This window comes from Pelophylax lessonae, assembly GCF_965119305.1.
Source record: "Pelophylax lessonae genome assembly, chromosome: 11".
Classification (NCBI taxonomy): Eukaryota; Metazoa; Chordata; class Amphibia; order Anura; family Ranidae; genus Pelophylax; species Pelophylax lessonae.
In genome coordinates this window covers 9,060,361-9,072,972 of record NC_138778.1, presented here as the reverse complement: position 1 = coordinate 9,072,972, position 12,612 = coordinate 9,060,361, and the positions used below count along the sequence as shown (strand labels likewise).

The following is a 12,612-nucleotide window of genomic DNA, read 5'->3' as shown; positions in this document are numbered from 1 at the left end:
TAATATAAACCCCTAATCCTAATATTTACCCCTAATCCTAATATTTACCCCTAATCCTAACCCATAATTTTAACCCCTAACACTTATATTAGCCCCTAATCCTAATATTGCCCCCCTAACCAATATTATCCCCTAATCCTAACACTGCACACATGCTGCACCATCCAGCAGCGGACATCATGCCTGTGATTTGATGTGAAGGAGACACATAGGGAACAACTAATCTCCGGATAAGTGTGCACAGGGGGTGTGCCAGGTGTGCCTGGGCACTCCCTAATCACTGCATGCGGTGCTGATTCTGCCTATTGCCTGGGCTCCCCCCTGTGTTGCACCACTCTGCAGTGCTCCTGTTTTCCCTCCTCTCCCTCTGGCTGCTGTGGGGGATGTTTCAGGATGAAGGGGGGGGGGGGGGAGTGGCTACTAATTATGTGATTCACCGCCCCTTCCTTTCCTAAATGAACACAGAGAACTCCCTCCCTCACTGCGCTCATTCATGAATGAAGCATAGTAAACTGTTATTTATGCTTCAGTTTGTAAATGAACAGGAGGCCGCTCAGCACAGAGCATTTCCCATTCATTCCCTGTCCCAGGCAGCTGAGGCTGCAGAGAAAAGAGTGTGAGCTTCGGGGCGCACATCTATGGATCTCCGGGTGCGGGAAAACGCAGCTCTGTACATTCCGTGTGACCGAGCAAAGGTCGGGGGAGGAGTCCGGAATGACAGGGGAGGAGGAGCTCAGGACGGTAGTGTGTAGAGGAGGCGGGCCGCTCGGTGCTTGTAGGCGTGGTCGGGAGAGGAGAGCGGTCATGTTATCCAGCGCTCGGACATGGGGGCGTTGCTGTACGTGAGAGTTCTCAGCCCCGCCCCTAAACCTGTCAGCTGATCTCGTGATCACATGACCGGAAGAAGCTTTGTTGCGGAGGGTGAGTACGGGGCACCTGTGGAATGGGGTGTACTGGGAGCCCGAATGGGGGCGGAGATTCTCCACTAGGCCCCTCACCCGCTTCTTTATCACTGATCGGCCGAGCCGGACACATGGCGGGTCACAGAACGGGAATCTAACATGGGGGCAACGAGGGGGCTCAGAGCGCCCCCCTCCCCCCGCTGGCCGGACTATAATACTGACCCCCCGCCCACAACATACGGGGGTTCTGACTTCACTGGCAGCATGCTTCTTCCAGGCTCATTTCCTACACAGCTGTGTATTCCTTCCCACCACAAAACCGGGCTGTGATTGGTTATACCCTGTCCCCTATTCTCCTCCCCCATCACACTGCCCCCTCCCCTATACCCCTCCCATCACACTGCCCCCTCCATGCCCCTCCTCCATCACACTGCCCCCTCCATGCCCCGCCCCTATCACACTGCCCCCTCCCCTATACCCCTCCTCCATCACACTGCCCCCTCCATGCCCCGCCCCTATCACACTGCCCCCTCCCCTATACCCCTCCCATCACACTGCCCCCTCCCCTATACCCCTCCCCATCACACTGCCCCTCCCCTATACCCCTCCCCATCACACTGCCTCCTCCATGCCCCTCCCATCACACTGCCCCCTCCCCTATACCCCTCCCATCACACTGCCCCCTCCATGCCCCTTCCGCATCACACTGCCCCTGCCATGCACTGCCCCTATCACATTGCCCCCTCTAATCCCTCCCCATCACACTGCCCCCTCCCCTATACCCCTTCCGCATCACACTGCCCCCTCTAGCCCCTCCCCCATCACACTGCCCCCTCTAGCCCCTCCCCATCACACTGCCCCCTCCATGCCCCTCCCCCATCACACTGCCCCCTCCATGCCCCTCCCCCATCACACTGCCCCCCTCCATGCCCTTCCCCCATCACACTGCCCCCCTCTATACCCCTCCCCATCACACTGCCCCCTCCATGCCCCTCCCCCATCACACTGCCCCCTCTATACCTCTCCCCATCACACTGCCCCCTCTAGCCCCTCCCCCATCACACTGCCCCCTCCATGCCCCTCCCCCATCACACTGCCCCCTCTATACCCCTCCCCATCACACTTCCCCCTCCATGCCCCTCCCCCATCACACTGCCCCCTCCATGCCCCTCCCCCATCACACTGCCCCCTCCATGCCCCTCCCCATCACACTGCCCTACACCCGTAACACTGCCCTCCCTTATAAAACTCCTCCATCACATTGCCCCCCTTCAAACCTCTCCCATCACACTGCCCCCTCCCATACCCAGCCCCTATCACATCCCCCCCATCACACTGCCCCCCTTTACCGCGCCCCCATCACACTGATCCCCATAAACCCCCCCTTCACACTGCCCCCCCCATTCTTCTTCTCCCCAATTAAACTGCCCATTATACCCCTCTCCCCCCACTACACTGCCCCCCTATACCGTCCCCCCCCCCCCCATAACACCGCCTGTTTTACACCTCCTGCATCACACAGTCCACTTTACTGTTCCCTCCCCCCCCCCTGCATCGCACTGCCCCTTGAACCCCCCCCATCGCACAGTCCTTTATACCCATCACATAGCACCCTCGCTGCCCCCTATAACCCCCCCCCTTATCATACTGCCCATTATACGACCCCCCCCCCCAAATCACATGGCCCCCCCTATACTCCTCCCCTATGAAACAAATAAGAGAACCGGTCATGGGACAAATAAGAGGGCTGCCAGGGGCTCCTCTCCCCTGAAAATGCTGCTGGCCTGGCTGTAATGCCGACCCCTCCCTTGGTTTCATTTTATTTATTTTGATTTTCAGCCTAAAACAAGTATAGTAATGTGGGAGTTCTGACTTCACTGGCTGCATGCTTGTTTCAGGGTGGGCGTGTCATTTTCTGCAGAGCCGTGTATTCCTTCCCAGAATACCGGGCTGTGATTGGTGGATCCCTCATACCCCTCCCTCCCCCCGCCCCCTTTGTCCCGCGGTCTCCAGCAGTCGCTGAGTGTTTACAGATCTCTCTCCTTCCTCCTCAGATTCGGGATTTGTGATGTGATTTTCCGGGGGGAGCCGCCATGTCCTCCGCCCTCAGCCCAGACAATAGGGAGGTGAAGCAGGTAAGACCGGTTTTCATTCTTACATGGAGAGTAATGGGAAATAACTTCCTCCTGGCTGTGTGTGACCCTCCTACCGGAACATTCCGGGGTGACTCAGGAGCTGTCGTTCATCACTGGTGCTGGCTGTGCCCTCTGTCTGCCAGCGGTCCCACCCTCCCCCCACCACAAATCATGGGACTGGAAGTGATAGGGGAAGTGATGGCTTTCTTTGTCACATTGTAACTAAACCACAACATTTTTACTATGGATGGAAGTGGCGGAGGGTTAGACCCCCTGCCTGGTTTATATGGCTGTCTGTGTCCTTGATAGGAAGATTACCCCTTTATTTGTCCCTGTCACCATCTTTACTGAGCAGGGGAGGATGGGCCCAGGGGGCAGGGGAGGACTGGGCCAGGGGGCAGGGGAGGCCGGGGCCAGGGGAGGACTGGGCCAGGGGGCAGGGGAGGACTGGGCAAGGGGGCAGGGGAAGACTGGGGCAGGGGAGGACTGGGCCAGGGGGCAGGGGAGGCCGGGGCCAGGGGAGGACTGGGGCAGGGGAGGACTGGGCCAGGGGGCAGGGGAGGCCGGGGCCAGGGGAGGACTGGGCCTGGGGGCAGGGGAGGACTGGGCCAGGGGGCAGGGGAGGACTGGGCCAGGGGGCAGGGGAGGACTGGGCCAGGGAGCAGGGGAGGACGGGGCCGGGGAGCAGGGGAGGACGAGGCCGGGGAGCAGGGGAGGACGAGGCCAGGGGTCAGTGGAGGACAGGGCCAGGGGTCAGTGGAGGATGGGGGCAGAGGAGGGCGGGGCCAGGGGGCAGGGGAGGACTGGGCCAGGGGGCAGGGGAAGACTGGGGCAGGGGAGGACTGGGCCGGGGAGCAGGGGAGGACGAGGCCGGGGAGCAGGGGAGGACAGGGCCAGGGGTCAGTGGAGGATGGGGGCAGTGGAGGGCGGGGCCAGGGGGCATGGGAGGACTGGGCCAGGGGGCAGGGGAAGACTGGGCCAGGGAGCAGGGGAGGACAGGGGCCGGGGAGCAGGGGAGGACGAGGCCGGGGAGCAGGGGAGGACGAGGCCAGGGGTCAGTGGAGGACAGGGCCAGGGGTCAGTGGAGGATGGGGGCAGGGGAGGGCGGGGCCAGGGGGCAGGGGAGGACTGGGCCAGGGGGCAGGGGAGGACTTGGCCAGGGGGCAGGGGAGGACTGAGGCAGGGGTAGGGGTCAACCGATATCGGTTTTCCGTTGCCGATGCCAATATTTTGGCCATATGGGCCGATATTTTGTACATTTAAAGTTTTGCAAAATAAACACAATTTTCGACACAAATCTGTTACTGAACATGTTAATGTTGGCTGGCACCCTGTGGTGGGTGGGTGGCTGGTTGGCTCCCTGTGTGGTGGGTGGCTGGCTGGCTGGCACCGGGCAGCTGTAGGTGTATGTATGTGGCGGCTGTGTTAAACACACTGTGTGCACTGTACACTCACTGTCCGGAGACTTCCCGACTCCAGACGAGGCTGAGGGAGGCGGCTTAAGAAGTCAGAAGCTGTCCCAATGCGCGGAGGCGCGTGGCGCAACATACGCAATGACGTCACAACAATATCGGTAACCTCCGGGGCCGATTCCGGTATATCGGGGAAAGTGCAGATCGGCCCTCGATATATCAGCTTGCCGATAATCAGTTGATCCCTAGGCAGGGGGGCAACTGCACCCCCCCCCCCCCCCCCCGGGCCGCTCTGATGTCCTATAAAAAGGCTGCACCGCTTCTGCCACAGACATTACTAAAGGATTCCTGGTGGAGAGAAGTAAAAAGCCCCCACTGCTGACCTACTGAGTGTGGGGGCTTGAAGACAAGGACAGAGCGCAGGACTCCCCCCCCCCCCCCCCCCTCCTCCCCCCCAGCATGGATGGTGTAAGCTGTGTCTGAGCAGAGGCCAGTTCCATGCCCCACTGGAGTCCCTCCTCCCCCAGCCAGCCTCAACCAAGCTGTCCCAGCTCCCCCCAACCGCCCCCTGCTTGCAGGTTGGGAACCTGTATTCAGCCAGTGAGTAGAGAGTACCTGGAGCAGGGCCTCAGCCCGGAATGGGGGGTCAGGAGGAGGCCGGGAAGAGGGAGAGTGGGAAGGAGGGGGGCCAAGTCGCTGCCCCATGGGCCTCTGGTTTGTACTTGCCCCCCTGGGCTGAAAGTTGCCAGTCAGCCCCTGTTACTGAGACAGGAAGGGAGAGGAAACCAGAAGAGGAAATCCACCCGTGGGGAAATATTGGGAAATCCCCCCTTATGTGTCCAAGACAGGAAGCGGAGAGAAATCTCTGATGGAGGATTGTAACGAATTCCCTCCTTCATACAAAACAACTAAAAGACATTTGGCTTTATTAGATACACTTCAAAGCATAAGGCTTTTTATTTTTTTTATTTTTTAAATTTTGGACAGTGGAGAGGGATTAGAACACGTGTCGGGTTTTTACTACCGTCTGTGCCCCCCCGCTAGGTAGAGCCCCCCCTCTCTATTTATCCTGTTTACCATCATCATCGAAAGGGAAAGAAAATCTCAAGTTTTGGGTTGTCCCCAGAAAAGTAATAGAGGGGAAATCTTCCAATGGGGGACACTAGTCCTGGGGGGACTACAAGGGATTCCCCTAACCCCTTCACGCCGACGGAAAGCAAATATGTGGCCTCGGCTTCAGGGGGTTGTACCGGGGCGATGCCTGCTGTTAGAGGTATCACCCCGGTACCGTTGTTAACTGCTTGCCGGCTGCATATATACTGTGGCAGGCTGGCTCGGCTGCACGAATCGCCGTACCTGTACGCACCCGCCCCTCACTAGGCAGCGGGGATGCAGATCCATGGGGCCGGCGACTGCAATTGCCACCTGACACCCGCGATCGCTTCCCTCTGAGAGAGAAGGAGGATCAGCTGTTGTAAACACAGCTGACCGTTCTTCTCCCTGGAATGATCACAGAGCACCTGTGATCCTTCTATGTAGGATCACATGTCTCTATGGTCATTTCATAAGCCACGCCCCCCCCCACAGTTAGAAAACACCCCCTAGGCCAGTGATGGGGTACCTTGGCACCCCAGATGTTTTGGAACTACATTTCCCATGATGCTCAACTACACTGCAGAGTGCATTAGCATTATGGGAAATGTAGTTCCAAAACATCTGGGGTGCCAAGGTTCGCCATCACTCCCCTAGGCTCACACTTAACCCTTTGAGCGCCCCTGGGTTAACCCCTTCCCTGCCAGTGTCATTAGTACTGTGACAGTCCATATGTATAGCACTGATTACTGTAGTACTGTCACTGGTAACCCCCAAAAATATCAGTCAGGGGTCCGATCTGTCCGCCGCAATGTCGCAGTTCCACTAAAAATCGCAGATCGCCGCCATTACTAGTAAAATAAAAATGACATAAATCCATCCCCTAGTTTGTAGACGTGATAACTTTTGCGCAAACCAATCAATATATACTTATTGGGATTTTTTTTAACCAAAAATATGTAGCAGAAAACAAATTGGCCTAAAAGGATGAAAAAAAAAATAGATTTTTAAATAGGTGATCAAATACCACCAAAAGAAAGCTCTATTTAAAGGACATCAATTTTATTTGGGTACAGCGTTCCCCGAAAATAAGCCCTGGTTAACTGGTTGCCGACCGCCGCAAGTACATATACTGCAGCGGTCATCCCCGGCCAGGCAAAGTGACGTACCGGTACATCACTAGCCTGGGAGCCAATAGTGGGCGAGCGAGCGCCACCGGAGGCACGCTCCAGCCCCGGCTCGTTCACGGACACCCTAGTGCAGTGATGGCGAACCTTGGCACCCCAGATGTTTTTGAACTACATTTCCCATGATGCTCAACTACACTGCAGAGTGCATGAGCATCATGGGAAATGTAGTTCCAAAACATCTGGGGTGCCAAGGTTCACCATCACTGCCCTAGTGCATGTGACCGGCGGACTCGCGATCGTCCGTAGTGAAGGGAGAAAGGCAGGCGGCTAATGTAACCAAAGCCGCCTGTCATTCTCCCCTGTGTAACAGCAGAGATCATACGATCCTGCTATGTAGGACCGTTGATCTGTGCTGTTACACACACAGCCACATCCAATCACAGTTAGAAGCACGCCCCTAGGGACACACTTAACCCCTCCCTCTCCAATAAAGTTAACCCCTTCCCTGCCAGTGTCATTTTTACAGTAACAGTGCATATTTATAGCACTGATTACTGCAGTAATGTCACTGGTACCCCCAAAAGTGTAAAAAATGTCAGTCAAGGGTCCGATCTGTCCGCCGCAATGTTGCAGTCCCGCAAAAAAAATCGCAGATCGCCGCCATTACTTGTTAAAAAAAAAAAAAAAAACAACAAAAATGACAAAAAATCTTTCCCTTAGTTAGTAGACGCGATAACTTTTGCGCAAACCAATCAAAATACGCTTATTGTGATTTTTTTTTTTTTTACCAAACATATGTAGCAGAAAACAAATTGGCCAAAAATTTAAAAAAATTTAGATTTTTACATTTTTTTGGGGGGAATTTCATATAAAAAAATGTAAAAAATATTGTTATTTTTGCAAAATTGTCGCTCTTTTTTTTTGATTATAGCGCGCGATCAAAAAATCGCACAGGTGGTCAAATACCACCAAAAGAAAGCTCTGTTTGTGGGGAAAAAAAAGGAAGTCAAATTCGTTTAGGTACAGCGTCGCACGACCGCGCAATTGTCCGTTAAAGTCACGCAGTGCCGAATCGCAAAATAGGCCCTGGTCAGGAAGGGGGTAAAATCTTCCGGGGCTTAAGTGGTTAAAGTTGTTGTAAAATCATGTAATCCGTTCTGTAAAAAGATTATATAATGTCCAGTGAGTCTCCTTTTGTAACTTTATTGTGGAAATTACCTTATTTATAAGCGCCACAGGGCGCTCACGTGACCCGCCGGAGATCTTCTCCTCTCTTCCCTCTGCAGTGCTCAGAGCAGGGCTGACGTTAGCGGGGGGTCTTATCCCCTCCCTCTGCAGTATTCAGAGTGGGGGAAGAAGAGCTTCGGCGGGTCACGTGAGCGCCCTGCGGCGCTGTAAATAAGGTATTTTCCACAATAAAGTTACAAAAGGAGACACACTGCACATTACATAATCTTTTTACAGAACTGATTACATAATTTTACAATGACTTTAACCAAAGTTTATTTTTAGGAATACAGAATGTCATAATGCTGACTCCTGAGCTGACGGGGAGAGTAGACAGGGGACACAGGAACTTTTTTAAAGAACATTTTATTGTTTTATTTTTGTTTTTTTAGAACATAGAGAGGGGTAAATGACACAGCACAAGCATGGTGCCATCATGCTTTAGGATCAGGATTTTTTTTTTTTTTTAGGCTCCATTCACATATAGGCGTTTTGCATCGCGGGTAGAATTGACGCCTGAAAACGATACGCTCAGGTGTGAATGGAGCCTTATGGTATGTACAATGACCATTAACCCTAAGGCTCCATTCACATATAGGCGTTTCGGATCGCGGGTAGAATTGCCGGCGATTCTGCCCGCAATTCCGAACCATTGCAAGCCGCGGGACGCACGAGCGATTCCCGTGACTTGCAATGGCACCCCCAAAACGTGCCGCGATTTTGCCACGTTTGTCGCCCGATGAATTGCGGTAAACTCGTGCAAACAGAATCTCGGGAGGCCTGATGCCCAAAAGAAGTCATCGCGATAAAATCACGCAATCAGAATCGCGGAAGGCCTGACGCTCAAAAGAAGTTCTTGTACTTCTTTTGGGTGTCAGGCCTCCCGCGATTTTACCACGATTCATCGGGGCGACAATTGCAGCAAAATCGCGGCGCGTTTGGGGTGGCATTGCAAATCACGGGAATCGCTCGGGCATCCCGCAACTTGCAATGGTTCGGAATTGCGGGCAGAATTGCGATCGCGATCTGAGATGCCTATATGTGAATGGAGCCTTAGGGTTACAACCACTTTAAGATCGTCATTGTACATACCATAAGGCTCCATTCACACCTGAGCGTATCGCTTTTCAGGCGTTTTTTCTGGCTTTTCAGGCATTTTTTCTGGCTTTTTTTTCCCAGGTGTTTTTTCAGGCGTTTTTTCTGGCTCTTTTTTCAGGCGTTTTTTCTGGCTCTTTTTTCTGGCTCTTTTTTCTGGCTCTTTTTTCTGGCTCTTTTTTCTGGCTCTTTTTTCTGGCTCTTTTTTCGGGCGTTTTTTCTGGCTTTTTTTTTCCCCAGGTGTTTTTTCAGGCGTTTTTTCTGGCTTTTTTTTTCAGGCGTTTTTTCTGGCTCTTTTTTCTGGCTCTTTTTTCAGGTGTTTTTTCTGGCTCTTTTTTCAGGTGTTTTTTTCTGGCTCTTTTTTCAGGTGTTTTTTTCTGGCTCTTTTTTCAGGTGTTTTTTTCTGGCTCTTTTTTTTTTCAGGCGTTTTTTCAGGCTCTTTTTTCAGACATTTTTCTGGCTCTTTTTTCAGGCGTTTTTTGCAGGTGTTTGGAGGCAGGCATTGACATCTAACAAAAAAGCCTGTAATCTGCCAAAAAAGAATCTCATGTACTTTTTGGAGCTTCAGGCGTTTTGCTTCAGATGGGAACAGGGGCCATTGAAATGTATGGGATTTTGCTTGTTGGGCGTTTTGAGACTTCAGAGATGAGCGTTTTATGAGCTGAAATACGCTCAGGTGTGAACAGGGCCTGAATAAATAAGATATTCTCTGAAAATAAGCCCTAGTGTGTTTTACGTAGCCAAAATTAATAGAAGACCCGGTCTTATATTTGGGGAAAGCCAGTAGCACAAAGATTGTAGATAGCATTGCCGTGTCGGAATCTGTATTCCTTGCTCGTCCATTGAGGAAGTCGTATACTGTTGGGTTATGTTGCCTTCTGAAGGATTGGAACCTGACAAGCGTACTAATCTGTAGGTTAGCTCAGGATAACTCCTTCTCTTCCCAGCGTGCCTTGTAGTTTCCTAGAAGTATGGAAGTCATTTCTAACCTACACTGAGGAAATTGTCTTACCTAAATTTTTTTCTACTCTACTGCCTGAGCAGCTGGTCTGTGTATAGCAGCTATCTGGATCGGCTTTTCCTTGGTGTAGCTTTGGAGTGCTGGGCCTGGAACCCACTGGACTGACTATGGCAGGGCTCACTCTTTCCATGTCCAGAGCCGATTGCATTGCCTCGGTTCTTGCCCGGTCTCTGATTACGAACGTGTGAGTAGGACAGTAGGTCAATCATGCTTAGCACTACAAGCTACCGTTGACACTTGGTGGAATGTCATGTGCTTCTTACTCCCTTACCCACATTTCAGTGTTGAGTCATAAATCTGGTATCTGCTTCTGCTTTTCAAAAGAGCCACACATGACTTCGATCTCCAGTCTGTTCCTACTTTCCATCGGCTGTGACTTTGGTTACAAGGAAACGACAAGAAAAGGGCGCACCGACCTTGTGCATTACCACTAAAAAAGTTTAATAAAATCAAAGAAGTTAGCGTACAATATACTCACAAACATAGGATCTGTACAAGCATGTAGGAAATAGGGACCGCTTGCTTCCAGGACACTTCTCTACTGCTGGATAGTGTGATGGCGTCCTCACAACCTTGTATGGCTTACGTGTTTCGAGGGAGGACCCTCTTCCTCAGAGCCAAAGTTGCCACTGACCCACCATATGTGTATGCACGCGAGCGCAGGAGAGATACTGTTTTTTTTGGAATTTATTGTGACTTTGGTTACCTCAGGCTTGGACCCCTCCCTGATAGTGTATGCAGGGCTGGCCCAAGACATTGTGCTAAGATCAAAAAACAAACACAAGGGCGCACGGGCCTAGTGCATTATCCTCTATAAAGGTTTTATTGGATAAAAGGTATAAAAATACTCAGAGTCTTGGTATAAGCATATCAAATGGATGTGCCATCTGCATCAGAACCCCAAGGTATAGCGTCTTCTGAAGCTAGGCTTACGCGTTTCGAGGCTTCGGCTCTTCCTCAGAGGCTCTGACAAGCTATGATACTTAACCACTTGCCGACTGCCGCACGACTATTTAATGCGGCAGTCTGGCTCTCCTTGGCAAACCGATGTAGGGCTACGTCGCTCGCCCAGGAGCCTCTAGGGGGCAAGCGCGCACCACCGGACATCCCCGCGTGACCGGCGGCTCCAATGTCCGCCGGTCACTCGCGATCTCCCGCAGGAGAGGGAGAAAGGCAGGCGGCTGATGTAAACAAGCCGTCTGTCATTCTCCCTGGTGTAACTACAGAGACTATACGATCCTGCTATGTAAGATCGTATGTCTCTGTGGTTACATCACAAGCCACGTCCCTTTACAGTTAGAATCACGCCCTTAGGGACACACTTAACCCCTTGATCACTAATAAAGTTAACCCCTTCTCTGCCAGTGTCATTTTTACAGTAACAGTGCATATGTATAGCACTGATTACTGTAGTAATGTCACTGGTACCCCCAAAAGTATCAAAAATGTCAGTCGGGGGTCCGATCTGTCCGCCGCAATGTCACAGTCCTGCAAAAAAATTGCAGATCACTGCCATTACTAGTTAAAAAAAAAAAAACAATAAAAATGACAAAAATCTTTCCCATAGTTAGTAAACGCAATAACTTTTGCGCAAAATACGCTTATTGCGATTTTTTTTTTTGATTTTTTTTACCAAAAATATGTAGCAGAAAACAAATTGGCCTAAAATGTTAAATTTTGATTTATACATTTTTTTTGGGAATGTTATATATCAGAATGTAAAAAAATATAGGTTTTTTTTTTTTTTCAAAATTGTCGCTCTTTTTTTCAAAAATTAAAAATCGCACAGGTGATCAAATACCACCAAAAGAAAGCTCTATTTGTGGGGAAAAAAAGGTAATAAATTTAATTTGGGTACAGCGTCGCACGACCGCGCAATTGTCCCTTAAAGTAACGCAGTGCCGAATAGCAAAATATAGCCTGGTCAGGAATGGGGTAAAATCTTCCGGTCTTAAAGCGGTTAAAAATACACTCATTGAGAATTTTTTTCTCAAAGACATGTAACTAAATACATTTTGGCCTAAATCTATGACAAAAATTGAATATATTAGATATTTTTTAACTGTCAAAGTAGAAAATGTCAATTTTTTCGCAAAATTTTCGCTCTTTTTTTATTAATATTGCAAAAAATGAAAAGTGCAGAGGTGATCAAATACCACCAAAAGAAAGCTCTGTTTGTTGGGAAAAAAGGACGTAAATCTTGTTTGGGTATGGCGTTGCATGACCGCGAAATTGTCAGTTAAAGTCGCGCAGTGCCAAGTTGCAAAAAGTGGCCTGGACGTTAAGCAGGAAAATCCTCCGGTGGTAAAGTGGTTAAAATCAAACAAGGTAGCGTACAATATACTCACAAACATAGGATCTGTACAAGCATGTAGGAAATAGGCACCGCTCACTTCCAGGACACTTCTCTACTGCTGGATAGCCTGATAGCGTCCTCACAACCTTGTATGACTTACGTGTTTCGAGGGAGGACCCTCTTCCTCAGAGCCAAAGTTGCCACTGACCCACCATATGTGTATGCACTCGAGTGCAAGAGAGATACTTTTTTTTTTTTTGGAATTTATTGTGACTTTGGTTACCTCAGGCTTGGACCCCTCC

At 51.0% G+C, this 12,612-nt stretch overlaps 1 protein-coding gene across 1 annotated transcript in view; it reads left to right on the top strand.

Moving 5' to 3' along the window:
- Positions 1-2,995: 2,995 nt before the first annotated feature.
- PLEKHM1 (pleckstrin homology and RUN domain containing M1) overlaps positions 2,996-12,612 on the top strand; it is a gene marked incomplete at its 5' end in the record, with an annotated part of 45,069 nt that continues 35,452 nt past the window's right edge. The window contains one exon of the mRNA XM_082271560.1: positions 2,996-3,037. Within this exon, the coding sequence (XP_082127686.1) occupies positions 2,996-3,037 (42 nt within the window). The remainder of the gene's footprint in view (positions 3,038-12,612) is intronic.